Source organism: Notothenia rossii (genome assembly GCF_949606895.1).
Source record: "Notothenia rossii genome assembly, chromosome: 11".
NCBI lineage: Eukaryota > Metazoa > Chordata > Actinopteri > Perciformes > Nototheniidae > Notothenia > Notothenia rossii.
In genome coordinates this window covers 54,661,915-54,683,074 of record NC_136910.1, presented here as the reverse complement: position 1 = coordinate 54,683,074, position 21,160 = coordinate 54,661,915, and the positions used below count along the sequence as shown (strand labels likewise).

The window sequence follows — 21,160 nt, the reverse complement described above, 5'->3', positions numbered from 1 at the left end:
AGAACACCTCCGAGTCCGAGCGCTCACTTCCGCAGCTGCAGCCTCCCTGAATGCCACGCGTTTGTTTTTTAACCTCCTATTTATTTTTCTTTTAACGCTCGGCTTGTCGGACCGGTCCGGCAGGTTTTGTGCCGGGCAGAGCGCAGGTGAGGCGCCCGGTTAAAAAGAAGGGCGGGGAGCAGCCGCTGGAGCTCTGTACAAGCAGGAAGAAGAGGAAAACATGGTGCGGTGACAAAACGCCTCGGACACCGACTGAGAACAGGATACAACTTCATATACTGCCAAGGGACACGGGGTAAGTTACAGTTAAACATATACATGTAAAGGCTTGTATTTTGCTTAGGGGTTTAATGGTGTAAAAAAACACCGAGGGAGGATGCGTGTTTCACCTGGGCGGCTCAACCCCCCTTTCCTATCTCTGAAGAACTAATTTGGTTCCTAATAATGTTCACTGTTGAGGGCTTAATGCTAATGTCAGTCTCTATAGTGACTTGAAAATGCGTTTTTAAAGTTACTACTGCTTGAGTAAAATAGTTTCCAAACAAATAGGACATTTAGGGTAGAAAAAGTACTCCTTCATTACAATCAAACAGCCTAACAACCTACTTCATGACCTAGTTGAATATAAACGAGCGTTATAGCCGTTAGTTTTACCATTACTATTTAGTATACTAATTGAGGTAGGCCTGCTTGTTCTTTACTTACTGAGTATTTCAATGTTGTGCTAGGCTAATTTGTACGTCTTCCACCCCACTACTAGGTAAATAGTGTACTTTTACTCCACTCCATTTATTTAGTAAGTAACACTATCAATTATCATCAAAACATATATTATATATTATTCAGAAGTATATTTTGAAGCCAATACTTTTTTACTTTAACGTAAGTAACATTTTGAATGCAGGCCTTTGCTTGTAACCGAGTATTACCGTTTGGTTCTATTTTGAACTAACTACAAGATCTAAATACTTCTTCTACCTCTGGCTAAATGCTAATTTCATTCTCCTTCTTGCCTTGAACATGTGTTTTCAAAAATTCCATCAACATAGATCATTGAGGCAAAGAAACGCATCTCCTCCATTACAACCTACGTCATGACCTATCATTCAGCAGCCTTTCATTTAAAGCCTTTACATCGTACCATTATCACGTTGTACCCGACTGCATTAGTTTGTATTCTTGTAGCCTGTAAGTCTACCTACCTTACATTCCTAATAAAGTATAGGCTACTACATGCATCGTGGGAATTTGTTCTCCTCCTTCATCACCCTCATCTAAAAAATGTGTGACCTGATGCACGTAAAATGTCGTTGAATTTCAGTTCAGCTTCTTTAGTTACTTCCTGATTACATTTTCTTTTTAAATGTGCCGATATGGACACATTTTACTTAGTTATTCTAGTCCTATGCCTGCTCAACAACATTACACATGTGACGGCTTTTTTAAATGGAAAGACACCTTATTGAAAAAGTATGAAAACCTATTAAATTGTAGGCACTGCTATTGAAAATGTGTCCCTATAGGCCTACTATCCAGCTCCATGGCTTCTGCTCCTGGCTCATTTGTTTGACTAAGAAAACATATTATTTTTATGAATCTGTGTTTTGCCTATTTGCATTTACTTTACATTACATGACATGACACTTGTTAGACGCTTTTACCTTAAGCCTCCCATGGTTTTGAGAGGGAGGAAAACTTTGTTTCTTCTAGATGGGAAGAAAAACAACACTTTTGATGCATTATCTAACAAAAGGTTGCATATTCCCACATATCCTTGGTCTTATGAATAATATCAAGATCTTCGTACACATCTATAAACTTTTTTCAAAATCGCCGTTGATAATAAAAGGCCTGAATATTTCCATAAATTAGATCTGTGGCAAACGCATGTTTATGTTACTTCCATGTTTCGTTAAGCAGGATAATCATCACATAATAACACTACTTTTATTGCAATCGCCAGAAGTAAAAACGTAATGTTAGACTAAGAACAAACTACAACACCGTTAAGTGCGGCTACGTTTCGGCATGATCACTTTTAAAGTCTCATTCAGTCAGTTGTTAGCAACCACTCTTTTTTAAAGACGTTTAAAAGATAATCACGGTATTTACTGACATACTTTGTGTTTTAAAACAACTTGTAAAGATCTCGTAAGCTTGCAATAACCACACAACCTTATTTCAGGCCTCTAATAAGATCTCAAACCATTGACTTCAAGGCGAGGGACCCTTAAAGCGTAAAAAGCTCATTTTAGCATTCATTCCTGTGTCACTCCATTAGGATCGATGTAGTAATGTTAGTTTGTTTTAGACATGATTCAACATTAACGACAGCAGATGTTTTCTGTTGAACAACAAGCTTTGAACATTAACAACTTGATTTGAGAAAAGATACTTGTATCATCAACTGAAGGCAATAAGACTTCAAGGTGTAGGTTGTGAAACCCCCTTGTAGTGTTAGTTGGAGATGGTGTTGTGTCTGAACACAGTGACCGCTGCTGGGCTGATGTCTCCAGCCGGCCCAGATTGTTTTTCCATAAACAAGAAGGGAAGCGCTCCTTCTGCAGCCACAGCGAGTCCTTTGATTATGGAAATGTTTGACTCCTTATGCAAATGGTCAACCGTGAAACCCGGGACTGAAATGAGAAACATTTGAATTGTGACTTGAGAGGCAAATAGTTTGATGGTTGAGCTGAGGTGAAGGTGTCTTACTTCTTCCACTACTTACATTACATGTCATTTGTTAGACACTTTTATCCAAAGCGACTTACATTCAGTACTGTGGACAATCTCCACAGGAGCAATTTGGGGTGAAGTGTGTTGCCCAGGAACACAACGACATGCTGACTGCAGTTGGACTTGAACTTGCTATCCCCTGATTCGAAGTCCAGCACACTATGCACTGAGCCACAGCCTCCCCCATCTTACATGCACAAAGATCAAGTACCTGATCTGTTTCCGTCTTCAGTTTTTAATCAATCAATCAATCAATGTTTATTTATATAGCCCAATATCACAAATGTTACATTTGTCTCAGTGGACTTCACAGTTTGTACAGAATATCAGTATGACAATACGACACCCTCTGTCCTTAGACCCTCACATCATACAAGGAAACACTTCCAGAGAAAACCCACAGTTTAAAGGGGAACATGGGAGAAACCTCAGGGAGAGCAACAGAGGAGGGATCCCTCTCCCAGGACGGACAGACGTGCAATAGATGCCGTGTGTAAATTGAAAATATAATACATTTACAACATAGGTAGTCCAAATGTTTGGAAATGCATGTGTGTATAATAGGAAGATGAATCCACGAGGATATCCATCCAGGACTTATGATCCAGGACCACAGCCACGACTCAAGATCCAGGACTCGCGATCCATGACACAGGACCGCAGGATCAGCCATGACTCCGGATCCCGGCGTATATAGACACCAAAAAGAAAGACATTTGGGGAAGCTGGGTTAATCGGAACATGAGAGTACACAGGTATAGACAGAGAGAAGGAAGAAGTAAGATGTCCCCCGACAAACTAAGCCTATATCAGCAAAACTAGGGGCTGAATCTAATCAGCCCTAACTATAAGCTTTATCAAAAAGGAAGGTCTTAAGCGCACTCTTAAAAATGGATAGGGTGTCTGCCGCCCGAACACAAACTGGAAGCTGATTCCACAAAAGTGGAGCTTGATAAGAATTGTACTTTTAGAGACTCTAGAAACAACCAACAACCCTGCATTCTTGGAACGCAATGCCCTAGTAGGACAGTAGGGTATAATGAGTTCTTTAAGGTAAGATGTCGCCTGCCCATTAAGGGCTTTGTAGGCCAGAAGAAGAATTTTAAATTCTATCCTGTGTTCTATAGGGAGCCAGTGTAAGGCAGCCAGAACGGGAGTAATGTGGTCCCTTTTCCTAACTCTGGTTAGTACACGAGCTGCAGCATTTTGAATCAGCTGAAGCGACTTGACTGACTTCTTGGTACACCCTGATAATAAGGAGTTACAATAATCCAGCCCTGAAGTCTTTTAATGTGACACATGTTGATTTGTTGTCCTAATTGGGATGGTAAAAACTGGTATTCTTTCTACTATATTGAGTCATTAAGTGTCTCAGTTTCAGAGTAGGATATCATGCAAAGTAGGGCTGCTCAATTAATCGCAATTACGATGTTGGCTTGCAACGATTATGAAAACAACATAATCGAAATAAAACGATTATTTTTATTTATTTTAAAAAGAAAATATATATTGTTTTAATTGTTTTTTCAGTTAAATTATACTTAAAGTTCAGGTAATCAAGTGTTAAAAACATACTACACTTTTTTTTTCTCCAATAAATTGATGTTTTTAAAGTAAATGGATAATCGTTTGTAATAATCGTGATATCAATTATTGACCCAAATAATCGATTATGATTTTTGCCATAATCGAGCAGCCCTAATGCAAAGGTCCAGCTGTCACGCAGCTACATGCTATGCTAATTGGTTTCACTCCAGGGGATGCTGGACTTAGGAGGTTTGTTTAAATAAATTGTCAAACTATTGAATCTCTGGCTATATTAGGGTGTTTTGTATGGTCCCATTAGATGAATTCACTTTCTACATTCTCACGATTTCTGCTGGCTTTAGACTGACACTACAAAGTTGTTAATCTGGAAAAACATAGTCATCATTCAGAGAGGAGTGGACCCTGTAAGTCTGGTAGTATTAGTTCCTTGTTCAGGGACTGCCTGTCAATTCAAGGATTCATTATATGGACTCCAGCTGTGAGTAAACTACTGACGACTCAATTATACTCATTAAGCTGCATTAAGCTCCACTTACAGCCAACACACACACACACACACGCGCACATACATACATATACTGTGAAGATGCTTTGACTCGATGACTCAATAGGCTTTAGAACTAGTTCTGAAGCCTATCGTGGATTAAAAAATTAGTCAAGCAAGGTTCTCAATGACTTTAAAGGTTTGCCAGATATTTCCAATAATTTCGAACAGATGAATTGATTCCAACAAAAATAACTTGAAAATGAAAATGCCAGTTACATCCCTTAGGTCACATGTGTCAAACTCAAGGCCCGGGGGCCAAATCCGACCCGTGGTAGATTTAATTTCGGCCCGCAGGATAATTTCTAATTACTATTAGATCTGGCCCGCCGGTATATTGCACCGCACACCTTCACTCCATCCTGAGGGTCTCCTCAGCTCAGAGCCTGAGCCCAAACATTGATGAACTTGCACCTGAGATGAGATGCCAAGTATCTGAGCTAGCATCACAGAGCAGCACACAGAGTTTAATGGATGTTTCCTTCTGCACTTTTTCTCTCACGACAACAGGGCATGTTTTGTTTTTTTTAGGGAAATAGTTTTTTGAAGCTGTTGTTGGACTGTGGGAAAATGTAATCAGAAATAACTCTGGAAAAGCTGCAGATAGAGCCATAAGAAATTAATGCAACTGATTATTTAATGTTTAATTTTTTTATAGGCAATCATTTAAGCTTAGTTAGTTCCAGGTTTAATATGTGCAATAAGTTCATTTCCATAAGTTTTGCAATAAACATTGAACCAGTCCGGCCCTCGACTAGTACCCATTTTTTAAATGTTGGCCCACTGTGTATCTGAGTTTGAAACACCTGCTTTAGATGTTCTCTGCTAGCTCATTAATATACTTTTTAATGATGCAACTCCAGTCCGAATGAGTCTACGGATTTGCTACGAAGACAGTTTTTGGTATTCTGCCTAAATTCAAAGCAACATTAACTTGGCCAATGTGTGAGTTTAATATTATGAGCCTGTTTTTCACTTTTTACCTACATGGACCGCCGCTCTGCAAACACAGAGGTGTAATGAGATCGAGCACAGCCTCACACTGGTTCTTTTACACTTGTTTGCAAGTGAAATGTTCAAGGACTATCCATAAAGTGAACTTTTCAGAGAGACCAAGAAGGATGTTTATGTTTCCCTGCTGTATGTGCAGAGTCACCGTATTAAGGGGCAGCCGAGAACTCCTTTTTGTTTCCCGCACGTTACAGCTCCAAGGGATTCCCCCCCAGGAGCTGCAGAAACCCGACTCCACATTAATTAAGCTGATAGCATCAGTGCTCAGTCACACACACACAAACACACAAAATTACTCAACATTCCCTGACCTCCTTGTCACCAGTAACTCATCCTGATACGTAAAATACCTTTTCCTTAACTCACCAGCATACACGATCAATTCACATTCATTCAGGTTTTTTTAGGAGATACTTAAGAGTCACTCGCAGCTTCAATAACATTTTAATTAAGTCAAAAATCAAGTGATAAGTTTATGGTGGATGTAGCATGTAGCTGTTTATATGCTATGCTCTTATTGTTTGTCATTTTCCCATCCCTTTTTTTGTAATGTTTAATCTCATCTTTACCAAATTTGGTAAAGGGAATATTTGGAGAGAATAGTTTTTTTTTTAAAGTCCGTTTTTTTATTATTATATGATGCGCACATTTACTACTTAGCTTTTAGTAGTAACATTGAAAGAGGCAGAACTATCCTGTTAAGTGTAATGGCACATACAGGTATCTATAGCACACAAACTCGATGCACTTAATGAGTCATGGTACCACTGATCCCCTTTAAATAAAAACAACAAACGAGTATATTTATACTGCCTTCATAGGAAAAGCTGAAGTTCAATTTGTGAGCAGAAGTGTAATAATATTTGAAGGGTTCAGAGACAAAAGGTTCAGTGTTGGAGATGAACCACAGAATGATCCCCTGATCCACGCTGCGTTTCAGCTCTTTGATCACGAGCACAGAAGCAAAGTCTCTCCTTACACTTTGTTGTGTTGTTTTACGCCTCCTCTTCACCTCTGCGGTCGGATCGAGAGCCCCTCCACCTCCTCTCAGGTTTCACTGTCATCTCTCAGGTATGCTTTCCTTAGTTTAATCCCCCCCCCCCCTCAGCACAAAGCCAAGACACCAAAACCTGTTTTCCGAGACTGCGATCCTCCCAAACCGGCTGCTTCTGAACCTCTGATTGTTTTTGAGTTGAGCAGAACAGATGATTTTTATTTTATTTCATTTCATTGAGTCGGTTTCTAAGTCTCCTGAGATATCCTTCAGTTTCATTTGGTGCCTTCCCAACTTCTCAATGTTTGTCTATAGCAGTGACTCTACATAGAAACCTTGGTGTGGAAACATCAAAACACATTTTACATTCAATGATTTCAAACTGGTCGCCATGACATCAAAGCTATATGAAAGCAGCACCATTTGGGAAAGTGCTGTGTTTCTATGTAAAGTTAAAGATGTGTTTTTTTAATAAAAGTTTGAATACACAGAGGGGCAAACGCACAACTAACCATGATTCCATTTAATACAATAAACTCACATTGTTTTGGATATGACGCATTCAATATGTTTTCCTTTCACTCCATTAAGACACTTCCCATAGAAATGGATAACTGGGAAACCTGGCTGATAGCCTTTCAGCATCTCTTTGTTTGTTGTTCCCACACAGATCAGATTTCACATGAGCCCCCCCCCCCCCGGTCATACTGGTACCGGTCAGTCATAATGTCCCTTTTGTTATTTCAGAGATGCCACACCAACCGACACCTAAAGGAGATCTATAGAATCTTGCCAATATGTGTTATGAGGTGTCATTTATAGGCATGACACACCTATTTAACCCTCCTGTTGTCTTCGTTTCCCCCCCCCTTACTTTAGTGTTCACGTCAAATTTGACCGGTCCTGTTTTAACTGCTATTACATTAACACAAAAACCATTAATCATCACCAAAGGGGGGGGGGGGGACGACACACATCTGTGTCTGTGTTTTATCTGATCCGGATGGTTACTAATTCCTTTTCTTTATGGCGGCCATTTTTGACCGGGAACACCATGGGTGTTGCAAAGTTTACTAAATCATCCAAAATGCAATGAAAGTGATCAGCAATTTTAATATGTTCAAATGTCTACTTTGAAGGATATCATGAAGCCTTAATGCAATCGAATGTAAAACAAAAAAGTTATGATTGATGAAAGCAGTAAATCGGTCAGATTTGACCCGAAGACAACAGAAAAGTTAAAGCATTCCTCGAGATAACATTTTTACCCTTTAAGCCAGGGGCAGTACAATTATATAACACTGGTTATTCCCTCTGTTTCACAATCATGGAGCGCTTTATTTAGAGTAGCATGAGTGCCATCCGTGATGACGTGTGTCTGAAAGAGTGTGTTGATGAATGCAGCCGTGACGCAGGGCTGTATTTTAGGTTGTGTATTCCTTTGGTGTGGCACGTTGTTTGACTGGATCTTAAAGGGGTAAAAAGACATCTATCTACAGATGGAAACTTCTTATGGGTTCTTAACGCCATCTTGATTCAAACTGATTTTAGACTCGTGTCAGGACAACTGGTGGTCCTTTTTGAAGTTGGACAATTTTTGTACTTTCAACATCTCAACTATACTGTCAAGACTAAAAACTAAAGTTGTATAAATTGCATGTTGAGAGTTGGGCTGTGATCTTATTTACTTTCCAGGGTGTCTGCGGGGTCTTAAAAAGTATTACAAGTTGATAAATCAATTTAGCGAAAATTAAGGCTATTAAAAAAGTATGAAACGGCATTTTCCAAGGCATTACATTTTGTAGCTTGTTTTCAATAAGTATATACATTGTCAAAAGAGGCTGTATTCTACAGTGTGCCTGAATGTAATCATTGCGTAGGTGTGTAGTGTGATTCTGTGTAGTTTATTTATGGCATCCCGTTGGGTTTGACGTCCTCTGAACAGGACATCGCACGCTCACTGCTTGATAGCACGCGAAGGTCCGTTTACGCCGGTTGTTAAACAACATCGTTATGGGGAAATGCAAGCTTGAGTCCAAATAGTTGGAAGATAAAGAGGAAGGACAATCCATACTGTATATAGTCAATGTGAGGTAAAGTGTGTCGCCAAGGTAACCGGTTAAAACTCAGTGGCGATGAGGTCTTAAAATGTATGGAAAGGGTCTTAAAAAAGGTCTTAAAAGGAATTACATCTGACTTCAGGATTCCTGCATATATCCTGCTTTCCCTCCTCCTCTTGTAGTTTCTGATAGATTCTTTGATTTCCCCCCCGTCTTCAGCCAGTATTCATGTGCAGACTTGTGTGATCAGCCCAAGCTCTTTCAGTATGAACACTGTTTGTTTAAATAAGGTTAAGGTACTGTTTCAGTGTGTATCCACAGGGCTGACAGTATCTTTCCTGCTCACATTTGATATGAAATTATATGAAGAATACAGTGCTTGGTTAGAGCAGAGTTAGCTGATTCTGTAGTGAAATGGTGTGTTTAATCTTGACTACCCATCAGGTTTCTGAAACATTAACATCTATGACTGCAATTGAGCCATACTTGCCAACCTTTAGACCTCGGAAATCGGGAGCATTTCAAAATGCAAAATTGGGGGGGGAGGGAGGGTGCTAGTGGATCGCCGGAGCTGTTAGATTAGCATGAACATGCTTATTGTAGTTGTAAGTATACTGACTTGCGGCCTGTGGCACCGTCCTTGATGGAGCATATGTGTGGGCTGGACCTGTATTTTACAGGAAAGGAGTGAGCAGAGAGTAGAGTAGTTGTCGATTCTTGTTCTGTTTTCTGTGACTATCTGCCTCACCCTCTCAGACTTGGTTATGGCTAGAAAGGATCCGTCTAGTGTAAATATGACGTCACGTTCTCGTTGTAACTCTCGTTGTAATCGGAGCGGTTCGGAAACACATCTGCAGCAGTAACATGATGCAACATACACATTAATGCAGCAGCAATATTAATAGAGAAACATCAGAAATAATAGTAAAACACTGCAAGGGAACATTTTATTGCACCAGGAACTATCTTGGGACTTTTACTGTGACAACGTTGACTTGCCTATGAATAAAAAATAAACCATAGTGTTGGTGATCTACAGTGTTGTCATTCTTCTTTGAACACCAGCAAGACTGCTAACACCCTATTTCAACAATCACACTCCCTGTAATTTACATAATTAATAGATAGTTTAGCTTCTCATTATCATTTGCTGTGGCCCACTGATGTTAACGATCGTAACTGAAAGGCTGCCTGTCAAACGTAAACATTCAGCCATGTGACATTCAGCCAAACTCTCGCGAGAGTTTTACATAAGACGGATCCTTTCTAGCCATAACCCTCAGACTTTGAGTTGCGCGCGCTACTAAAGAGACGTGTTACCATGGAAACCAAACAATGGTGTAGCTGTATTAAAGTCCGAGTGGAAACAGTCGTGTGTAAATCTGATTTTGTCAGAAATCGGGAGAAATGCGGGAGAAATATGAGCCCGGGAGGAAACCGGGAGAGGGCAATGAAATCGGGAGTTTCCCGCGAAAATCGGGAGGGCTGACAAGTATGAATTGAGCGTCTTATGAGAACTGACCTAATTGTGTCCATCTATTGTGAAATGGTCTATTTTCGAAATGTGGCATCACATGCTTGGTCAGATTGGGTGTCTTGCCTTTATTTAGATTAGATTAGAATCTTTAATGAACACACAGCCAAGCTGGTGGAATTCGTGTTCAGTGCAGATTATTACAGCTTGTTCCATACAATAAATATAGGTTATAAATATAGGTTAGATACTAATTATTTCTACAGCTGCTTTGTGTTAAGACACAATTGAAACTGATATTTGGGTTACCATCATACTGACATCTCTACCACACCAGGAACAACCAAACCGTGGGACATGCAGAAGCTGTCCTGTGCTTTATTTACTTTTCACCTGTTTCAGAGATCCTGGAAAAACATGTTTGGCTTTGCTCAATAGCTGGCATTACTTGTGAGTTCCACGTACTACTTGGTGAGTTTGCCAACATTTCTGTTCGGTCAAACAAATGTGTTGTTGCATTAAAACAAGGATAACTGCAGAAATAGGAGCACAGCACACTGCCAAACAATCAAATGATATCATGAAATAGAAAAGGTCTAACAATATGCTCAATTGGCTTCCTTCACTCGTGTGCTTCTCATGCTCCTGTATCTAAAAACTAAACTAATAACCTGGCATCTTTCATTATAAAATATATATTCTATGCCAAAGAAGCAAAAAAATGTGCATTAATGAAAAAGAAAATTGACTGATCAGGAGGCGTAAACATATTTTCTTTGGACTATAATATACCCCCTCTAAACAATTACAATTGAGTAGTCAGAGTCCTGCCATTGCCTTTGTTTGTTCACTGTTTAGGTGCATTTAGTTTTTGGTAACGGGACTTAAGAACCTTATTAGCTGTGCTAATGGACTCCTCCGCATCATTAAACATTAAGCCGATGGCAAACTGCAACCCACACATGGCACCTGCTAACCAGGAGCTTTAAGGCTTATGCAGGGTTTTCCAATGCAGAGCGGTTTTGTTATACTAGAAATTCAACTAATCTCAATACTTATTTTATACCACAGTAAAGAACAAAACTATAAATCCTGTGTACACTTTTTTTGTAATATTTGAAAAGTGTTTGTTTGAATGTTTAACGGATCAAAAGTATTTTAATCCGTGTTATTTTTTTCCCGCCTCAATACGCTTTGTTCGTGAACAGATAAAGCACCTTGACACACTGACTTGTTGACAAAGCAGCATTAGTAGAATACAGGTTTTACTGAGTGCTCAACAAAACTGAAATGAAACCACAAACTCCTAATGACCTCAGTATTTCCTTTTTCAAATGAACTAGACGTGTTTTTTAAAGGTTAAATCGTCAGGGCCAGCTGTCATAGTATCACTCCTGGTCGCAACCCAAGTTCTCCCTGATTCTCATCCCAAAAAAAATGTTGTCTTTGTGGTCTCGACAAGTTTAAATATTGAACAAGAATAGGAGACTTCTTCCATGCTGGTGTTTCTCTGTAGTTGTACCCTCAGGCACAATGTGGGTAAATGACTGATCAGCTATCTACATCAGCAAAGAGGCTCATGGTTTGCCCCATGGTCACCAACTTAGTCGAGTGTATCAGCAGTTTAACCTCATGCTGATTTGCACTATATTGCTGAGACTGTCCCTCTTCAATCAATCAAAAGACAATCAAAAATACTGGGTGGGTTTTGATTGTCTTTACCAAATGTTATAGCAAGGCAATTTTACTCTTGAGGGACAGTTGAGAGATGTCCGGATGTCATTTGGATGCGTCATAAATGTCTGCATCAGATTGTGTGCCCTTTGATCCAATGAGATATTTCAGTCTGGGCCAACCAACAGAACAACATAACCAACCTGAGCCAAAATGCTAAAATAGCCGAAGTGGGTGTGATCGTTAATTTTGAAAAGTTGAAAAACGTGTTGGATGCAATCCCTTCTTTGTTACGGGAATGGTTTAGAACCTTTAATGAAGCCTGTCATTATTAATCAACAGAAACTTTTTTTTCCCCTCTCAGACACATCTGAGGTGCAAAGATGAGTCGGCGGTGGCCAGAGTCCCAGGTCCCACCTGACGATGAGGTCATGCCGTACAGTGACGATGAGACGGATGACGAACTGGAAGTCAGCTCTGAAGAGGAACAAGATGCTCCTCCAGGAGTCCCTCCACCCCAAGAGGAACCTAAACCTAGCGGTCAGTCACTAAAGGCATACTTGGATGACATTATGAATTACATTTGTTTGGGGAAATCAATTTTGTCAGCCATCTTTTTTAGAGGCCTATAATATGATTTATCTGTAAAAAAAAAAATGTGTGGATCCAGATTGCTTTAGCCTAGCTTAGCATACAAGTTGGAGGCAGGTGCATAGCTGTCACTCAAATTTCTTTTTTTTAAAGCAAACTTGGCAACTGACTTTTTTATTTTGAACATTTATTAGAACAAGTTCCTTGACAGTGAGTCTCACACAACATGGTACATATACAATATCATATTGTTATATACAACCAAAACATTTAATCAAAAAGTACAATATATAATAGTAATTATCAACAAAGCACAAGAAATATAAAAAAATAGAGTCCAATTAGAGGTTTACAATATATTCACTTTGCCAAATACCTTACACCAGGTGACCATTTCTCTAAATACACTTCCATTTTGAGTTGTAGTTTTGGTGTTACATTTTCCATACAATTTACAACCGTTAAGTCTTTGTGTCCATTGGTCCAAAGTAGGGGGGTGGGGTTTAAGCAAGCCCCCAGGAAGTGCGCCGGACTCTGAGGAAAATATTCGTTGTGGCCATCGTTAACGGCGGTACTACACTTCTGTATTGGTTGCTGGGCCCGGAAAGACTTTTTCCCATTGACTTACATTGGGAAAGAGTGGTCTGTAAATCGTTGGATCATTTTTGTTAAACTAAATAAACTACCCAGTATGAACGTTTGTATAGCCCTTATTAAAAACATTCGGTCCTCAAGTTAGAATAACGTTATTAGCACATTTTACGAGTTATTTTCCTCTGCATTATGAACGCGCATCTGAGAGTGGGAGCTCGGGGGCGGGGCTTAAGGGGCAACTCAACTGCGCATGCTCTGAGCGCACATACGGGTACTTCTGCTCTGACAGCTAGGCATGCTGGGTAATCTGTGACGTTTCACTCTGTATCAAAAGTAGGGCCATATTGTCCTCATGCGCCAATGAGCAGCTCTCATAGGAAAGAACAAGACCCTGCCTCCCACGCTGAATCCAGTTCTTATTATACATCCATGGGTTTAAGCCAGTTTATAGTAATAATTGTATGAGCTATTAATACCAGAGTTCTAAGCGTATACATCTTGTCTTTCCCAATTCCCCTTGAAGGTACATTCCCTAAAATCAACCTTTGCAACTAACTTTTTTGATTTTTTTTTTCTTTTCCAGAGATGGGATGGAAGGTGAAAGCCAACGACCGACCTTATCACCACTTGCCGGAGTTTGAGAAAAAAGTCTTCTTGTGTATCAAGAAGAGCAGATACTCTGTAAGTGCCGTCAGGTTACATACTAGGGATGCCAGAAACTGACCATGATCAAAATCGGACAGCCCTGGCGAATATTAACCCCACCCCCTCGCGGGAGAAACAATCATTATTATTAGCATTAGTCTATATTTTGGTTGAAACCAAGCCAGGGAAAAAAAGAAAAACATAAATAATAATAAAAAAATATATAAATAAAATCGAATTAAAAAAATCATTTTCGATCATGGAGACTGTAACGAATATTCAACAAATCTAATAATCGCTGGCCTCCCTATTACATACCACATACCCATTTATCCTCTCCCTGTTGGTCCAGCTGGAAACTAATGCTGAGTGAATAGAGCCAACAATGGCTGCCACGCCCTCTACAAAGCGCAGGGCGAGTTTGTATTTGCATGTTTTTACATTAGCCATCTATCATGCTGACTGCTTTTCAAAATAGACATCAGTGATGTTTTGATTTTCTTTCTTCAAGGCTGGCATTGCTGTTTTTTTCCAGGATGTTTTTATCTGTTGCATGTAAAGCAAGGTTGTATAAGTCTGATGAAAGTGGAGAAGGGCACTGTGTTCATGAGTCATGCTGATACAAGTGTAGAGTGAGCGAGCAGATATGAAGTTTCTTTAAGACAGTCTGATCCTGAACTATTGCATGTCGGAGTTCTCGACACTTTAATGTGCCATCTATAAAAAAACACACAAACTTGACTTCTAAATACATTATTACATGATGATACTGTAGCTTTGATTAGGGTAAGTAGTGTGTCTATCGCTGTCATTGAGTTCCTACATGCAGAGTTTCAAGATTTGCATTAAAAACAATCTAGCTGGGTACCAACATGTCATTTGAATTATGGATCTCTTAGCAATTTCTTTAATGTAACCCTTTGTTTGTTATATATCTTAAGGTCATAGGAAGAAGTGAATGTGTCTTTAACTGAACAAACAAACTGTAGATGGACATCAGGATGTGTTAACTGACCCAACTTGAGGGATTTGAGCCAGATGTAATGCAATATTTAGTATAATTCCTGAAGACAATGACTGTACAACATTTGTCCCAGGTTAATGTTTGAACAAGGAAGCCTGCTGTGTTGATTTGATAAGAGTTTCACTGAGTATTCTTCCTCCTCATGTCGTGTATCTGTTTCTGCTGAGTCATTCCTGATGTCATCAGAGTTCCCTAAGCTGTTGAAAGGTCATGCTTGAAATATGTCAAGAGCTTAACATGCTTGGGCAGTTCTACTATTCTGTATGGTACTTGATGAAGAGTAAGATGAAGTGAAGCATGTGATTGAAAGACAGCTGGGCGATGTGCTTTGATCTACGAGAGCCAGGGCTTTCATATCCACAATTGACATGACTTTAATAACTATTTTGATCAGTTAATCGACTGTACACAGAACAAAACGAGTATACATGTGATGTTGCTCTCGCTGCTTGGTCAAATGCCAAGACCAGCTGCCGGGACTTGTTCTTTTTAGCAGCCAGTGAAAACAAAAAACGTGTTGTGTCCTCGGCTTTTGTCGAAGCTGATACCCGATCGGCCGGCTCAGCAGACCTGTACCTCACTTATAGAGACATCAGACGCAGCAAAAGGAGGTGGACCAGAGCGAGAACATATTTGTAATCAACAGTAGTCATCTCAACACCTAAGAGTCCTTGATCTTACACAAAGCTGGTCAAGAGAGATGTGTGTTTTTGACTCTGCATGTTTGACCTGCTGCAGAATCAGGCTGTAACCGGTCAGGTTTCATGAAATCTAATAACTGACATCCAAACAAACCAGGACACTGACTGCTGTGTTGTCATTGGTCTTTTGGACATACTTTCAAATGTGCCTGTTTTGTCTTTGTTTAGGCGAGGCACCTAGTTAGAAGGAAGGGAAATGTGAGCATTTAGAGATATATTTTTAAATATTTTTTTTATTTTTTTAAATATTTTAATTGTAATATCGTATGGCCACATTTTGTCTTTGACCCTTTCCTTTTCCAACATGCTAATCCCCCCCGTGACAATGTCTGGTCCTTAAATAAGCAGTTTTGTTTTTGTTTTTGGTGTGGAAGAACCTGACTGTCTGATACAGAGCACTCCTTTTGGGATCAATTCGATCAACGACTAACCTTCAGACCTTACAGTTGAGCTTATTCTGTGAAATCAAACCTCCAGGAACACGGGACAATACATTGTTTTTAAACCCATCTTCGTGTGTACAATCGATAACACTTTTGGCAGTTCAACAGCGCATGACGAAGCCCTATCCCACTTTGCTCTCATTATTATTTTGTTTTCTTCTCTGCAGGGAAACGCCATCAAGACGTACAAGTACAACGTCCTCACCTTCATCCCTTTGAACCTGTACGAGCAGTTCAAGAGAGTTGCCAACCTTTACTTCCTGGCGCTGCTCATCTTACAGGTACGTCTAAAAAAAAAAATAGATGAAACCTCGGTCTTCTGATGTTACACAAAACAAGGAACACAATCAAATGTTTGTTTGTCTCTCTTTAGATTATTCCAGATATCACTACTCTGCCCTGGTACACCACACTGATTCCTCTGGTGGTGGTGCTGTCAATCACCGCCATCAAAGACCTGGTGGACGATCTGGTGAGGCTTCTCCTTTGGAAAGACAGATAGAAATGTCTTCTGTCCAATAACTTTGAAAGAGTACTGGTTTGCAGTCAATAACTTGAAAACATTTTATTTTATAGCTGTCAGTTTCGATATGTAGCTGTTGTACACAAGTATGATCCTTTTCGGAGCCAATGCTAGAACTTTTGAGTCAGATATTCTTTTTAATGGTTATTGCAAACCAAGAGGATTACGAATGATCATATGTTTGTAAGAATATTCTAAAATCTGATTTGCGCTGACCTCTTAATTTTGTATTCCCTCAGGCGCGCCACAGGATGGACAAGGAGATCAACAACAGGAAGTCTGAAGTCCTGCTGGACGGCCGGTCAGAACAAAGCTTTTTCATTTAACTCGACTTCAGTCATAAAACAAGATGTCCACCATCTCTTAAAAACTGACACATTTTGAGTAATTCTATTTTATTTCCATTGAGTCCTTACTGACAGTAAAATTAACTTATGAACAATAAAGCAAGAAATATTATTAGCATGATATCGCTAGCCTCATAGCATAATTGCCTAAGTCATAGCTTACTATTACAGTATAAATAAAAAGTGTTTGCTGAAGAATTTCTTTTTCTGTAAAATTAAAATATGACTTGAGGCAATAATGACATGAGGCTAACGATATACAGCATTTAAAAAAATATATATAACTACTTTAACAGCTGGTGAATATCAAAGAACATGTTGTCTTGTATCTGAGGTTTGTTTGTTTAATGTGTGCCAGTTAGTGGTTGATGCCCATCTTTCGTGTCTTTTTTTATATCATAAAAAAGGACTACAACGAATATAAAAACTAAGATCTATTTCTGCTTCAGGTTTCAAGAGATAAAGTGGAGTAACATTCAGGTTGGAGATGTGGTTCGCATGAAGAAGAACGACTTCATTCCGGTAAGATGATTTAGTCTTTTTACCTGGACCGTTTCAGAGTAAACAATACAACTTCAAAACAATGCCTGAAAGATCATTTGAATGAAGTTGTTGCCACAGTGGAATATTAATTTTGACTTGAAGCAGTGCAGAGTAACAGAAGAGGCAGATTTCAGGGTTCTTGATTAATTCCATTTATTCACGTTTACCTGTCTCTTCAGGCGGACATCTTGCTGTTATCCAGCTCCAACCCAAACAGTCTGTGCTATGTGGAAACTGCTGAGCTCGACGGGTAAGACTCCGCCTACTAAGTTGACCAAATATAATTCATGTTTTTAGATTAGATACACTTTCTTCATCCCAAATTGGGAAAGGTATTTTACATAAGGAATAAAATACACATTATATAAAAAAACATTATACTTTGCCCATTAGATATTTAAATGTTATAAGGATATTTATTTCTACTGCATATTCAAATGGAGTCATATATTGTGTACATTGTGACTTCTGGAGCAGTGCTGTTTGCCTGACCTGAAGTTTTCTCAAGGGCTTAGTCAACAAATTACTCGGATAAAAGAAAAGCAAATATGTAAAAAGTTCTGCCAAGAGCTAAACAACCTCCGCCAAAATCCTGCGATTAAGTGAGAACGCCTTTTAGTCAAACACAGGCCCGCACGATGGAACCATGTTAAAGTAAATGTCTCACTTGTATCACTGTTTTGTATGGCATGTAACGTACATCACCATATAAATGATGATTTTTAATCACTTTTATAAATAAGGTTTATTCAGTTTAAGGACTTCCCTGCAAACTAACATTACACGGTATATTTAGAGGACTACTTACCATAACATTAGAGGTGGGGTAGGTAATTCACTTCAGAAGCACTTTTGTTATATTCCATGGAATGCTCTTAACATCCCGATAGCAATGAATAAATTAAATGCTTTGACAATAAATATATATTAAAAGAAAAGTAATCTGTGGAAGCCGTAGCGCTGTAAAAAGAACGACCAATCATCTGAGCCGGCTCGGCTAAAGTAACTGGATGGCCTACCTGCCTGTCAGCCTTCCATCTGTGCACAAACTTATCTCGTGCCCTCATTGGTCATGTGCGCGATCGTGTGTGTTGGGGGAGGGGCTCTGTAAGGAAGTCTGAAGGAAGGGGCAGATTGTTTTTCGGCTGCGTAGTTTCAAATTCTAGCGCACTCAAACTGGTTTCTCCATTCCTACCTACCCTACCTTTTTAATTTAAATATTTAAACTAAAAATAAATACTATTATTTGGTTAGGTGCATAACTAATAATAACTCCATTTATGTGAAATGATTGTAAAATTGTATTTGTTCATTCAAATATATAAAACAGATTATTAGGAATGTATTTTAAGATTTTCACGGTAACGACAACTAGTTAAAAATATGTTTAAATAATATTAATTTAAATTGACAGAGCAAAAATGAAGGTGTATATTCTAAATAAGAGACATTAAATAAATCTAAACATAGGAGTTTAGGTTAGAGAATTGTGTCATGGCTTCCTTCCTTGTCTTTCCATCAAGCCACTAGACGCCTGAAACAGACGGCTCTAACTCGATTCTTTCCTTTAAATTACTCACAGTTTGAAGAGTTGCTTGGCCTCCGATGGTTTGGATGATGTTACGATGCGTTTGCTCAAAATATAATAACAAACTTTTGCACACGCAACAAAGAAAATAAGGCTTTTACAATATTCAACAGAAATAAGCAAAACTCAAATAAAATAATAAACAACTTGGGTATTCGTTCTTTCTTAAAAATGCTTATATAACTTCATAACTTAAGGGGTAATTGTACGATTTGTATGTACGTGTACGGTTAAAAACTGTTCCTCGACGGAGTCTCTCAAACAGGTTGCCCGTCACTGTGGCTTTCGCGCAGGCGCCGTGGGAATTGTAGTCCTTTATAGTGCGTTGACTACAGACGTCACAATTAAGTGGCCTTTCTTATAAATCAAAAATACAACATTCATTGATTTCTTCTGAGGATCCTTAAGGATTTACGTAGTGCTTTCTGTGTGGGGTGTAACCTGCTTTACAGAAGGAATTTTATTATTTGTATTAATCAACTTTTGTTATGAAGATGGATAAAGTTGTCCTTAGGATACAAAGGTTCAAGTGAAATGTATCTGCAAGTTTCCTAATTAAAGTTTTATGAACTTTAATGTTGAGTGTAATTCATACCCCCCCCCCCCGCCTGCAGAGAGACCAACCTGAAGTTTAAGCTGGGACGTCGAGAGACGGACGAGCGGCTGCAGAGCGAGCGGCAGCTTGTCGACTTCAATGGTGAGTTCTTAACTACAAGCCCAGTTTATTTGCATAACGCTTAATCGGTTTAATAACTCAAAACAACGCGTCGCATGCAAAATAATTGTAAAACGTATATTTGAAAAACAAAATTCTTCTTTTTTAAACACACCAATTTCCATCGAGCGCCAATTAATAAGTAATAATCATGAGAATGTTATTTATGCAATGTGTATGATATGTGATTGGTTGGTACTTTGCTTCTACAACGTTGCATGTCTTAATGAATTTTGTTTTGTTATATTCAGTTCTTTTAAAATAAAAATGTAGTTTCAAGTATGTGTTATAAGGGTAGAACAGATGTTATTTACAGGTAGTCTGCCATTCTTTGTTAACTTTTACATATACACTGTTTCACAATTTGTTTTTCCCCACTGTGTTATTCATCAAATATAAATATTAAATATGATTTAAGCCTCAGCCGCTGAAGGGAAGTTAAGGTGACAGTAATTGTACCTCACAGAACATGTAGTAATGCAAGTGGTAGTCCAGCAATCCCAGGTCAAATCAATGGCAGTGGAGTCTGGTGGCTTTTCACCATCTACTGTAGAACATCCTCATCTTCACATCCCAACTATCCTTCACGGTTAACGCTGATGCCATTTATCCTGAGTAAATATCTGTACTGTCATGAGTTACTAACCCGATGCAGCCCGGAGATGAACTCTTCTGATTTGAATAGTTTAGAGTTGAATTAAAGCCACCCCCCCCCCTCTTGTCTTTTTGTGTCTCCTTCAGCTCTGATCGAGTGCGAAGAGCCGAACAACCGCCTGGATAAGTTCATCGGGACGATGACGTGGGAGAGGGAGCGGTTACCTCTGGACCTCGACAACATGCTGCTCCGAGGCTGCACCATCCGAAACACAGAGGAGTCTCACGGCCTCGTCATCTTCGCAGGTGTGACTTCAAACGTGTGAAAAGAGAATTTTGTTTCTGACCTTTGTTTTATAACTACACAGCTTTGTAATTTTTTTGAATGATAACTGACGAATAGCAATGGCTAGTATTCACCATTTCCGTACTTGTCGTTGTAGGAGCCGACACCAAAATCATGAGGAACAGCGGGAAGACGAGATTCAAAAGGACCAAGATTGACGAGCTGATGAACTACATGGTTTACTCGGTGAGTTTACATTTTTTTTTTTTTTAAAACACTCGGAATGCTTTATTATTCTATTTTGCTTTTTGGGGGTTTTCCCTTTCCTGAACTGTTATATAGGTTTAAGCATGTAAATGATCTGCAAAGGCAAACATTCAAAAGACCCCATCCAGAGGGAGTTTCTCTCCCACACTGCCCCCCCCGCCTGAAACATGTCTCAGTAGAGGGAAAAAATACAAACTTGAAAATGAGTAAAATAGGGCCCCTTAAAGGTGGGGTAGGTAAGTTTGAGACCTTTACTCC

The 21,160-nt window shown here is 39.2% G+C and overlaps 2 protein-coding genes across 2 annotated transcripts in view; both read left to right on the top strand.

The window, feature by feature from the left end:
- wdr7 (WD repeat domain 7) overlaps nucleotides 1-21,160 on the top strand; it is a gene marked incomplete at both ends in the record, with an annotated part of 127,345 nt that overhangs the window by 80,747 nt on the left and 25,438 nt on the right.
- Nucleotides 29-21,160, top strand: part of atp8b1 (ATPase phospholipid transporting 8B1) — a 38,243-nt gene continuing 17,111 nt past the window's right edge. The window contains exons 1-11 of the mRNA XM_079656989.1: nucleotides 29-295; nucleotides 12,406-12,581; nucleotides 13,810-13,907; nucleotides 16,207-16,320; nucleotides 16,413-16,511; nucleotides 16,802-16,863; nucleotides 17,359-17,431; nucleotides 17,632-17,702; nucleotides 19,655-19,737; nucleotides 20,497-20,655; nucleotides 20,793-20,881. Of these exons, the coding sequence (XP_079513115.1) occupies nucleotides 12,425-12,581; nucleotides 13,810-13,907; nucleotides 16,207-16,320; nucleotides 16,413-16,511; nucleotides 16,802-16,863; nucleotides 17,359-17,431; nucleotides 17,632-17,702; nucleotides 19,655-19,737; nucleotides 20,497-20,655; nucleotides 20,793-20,881 (1,005 nt within the window). The 5' untranslated portion in view covers nucleotides 29-295; nucleotides 12,406-12,424. The remainder of the gene's footprint in view (nucleotides 296-12,405; nucleotides 12,582-13,809; nucleotides 13,908-16,206; nucleotides 16,321-16,412; nucleotides 16,512-16,801; nucleotides 16,864-17,358; nucleotides 17,432-17,631; nucleotides 17,703-19,654; nucleotides 19,738-20,496; nucleotides 20,656-20,792; nucleotides 20,882-21,160) is intronic.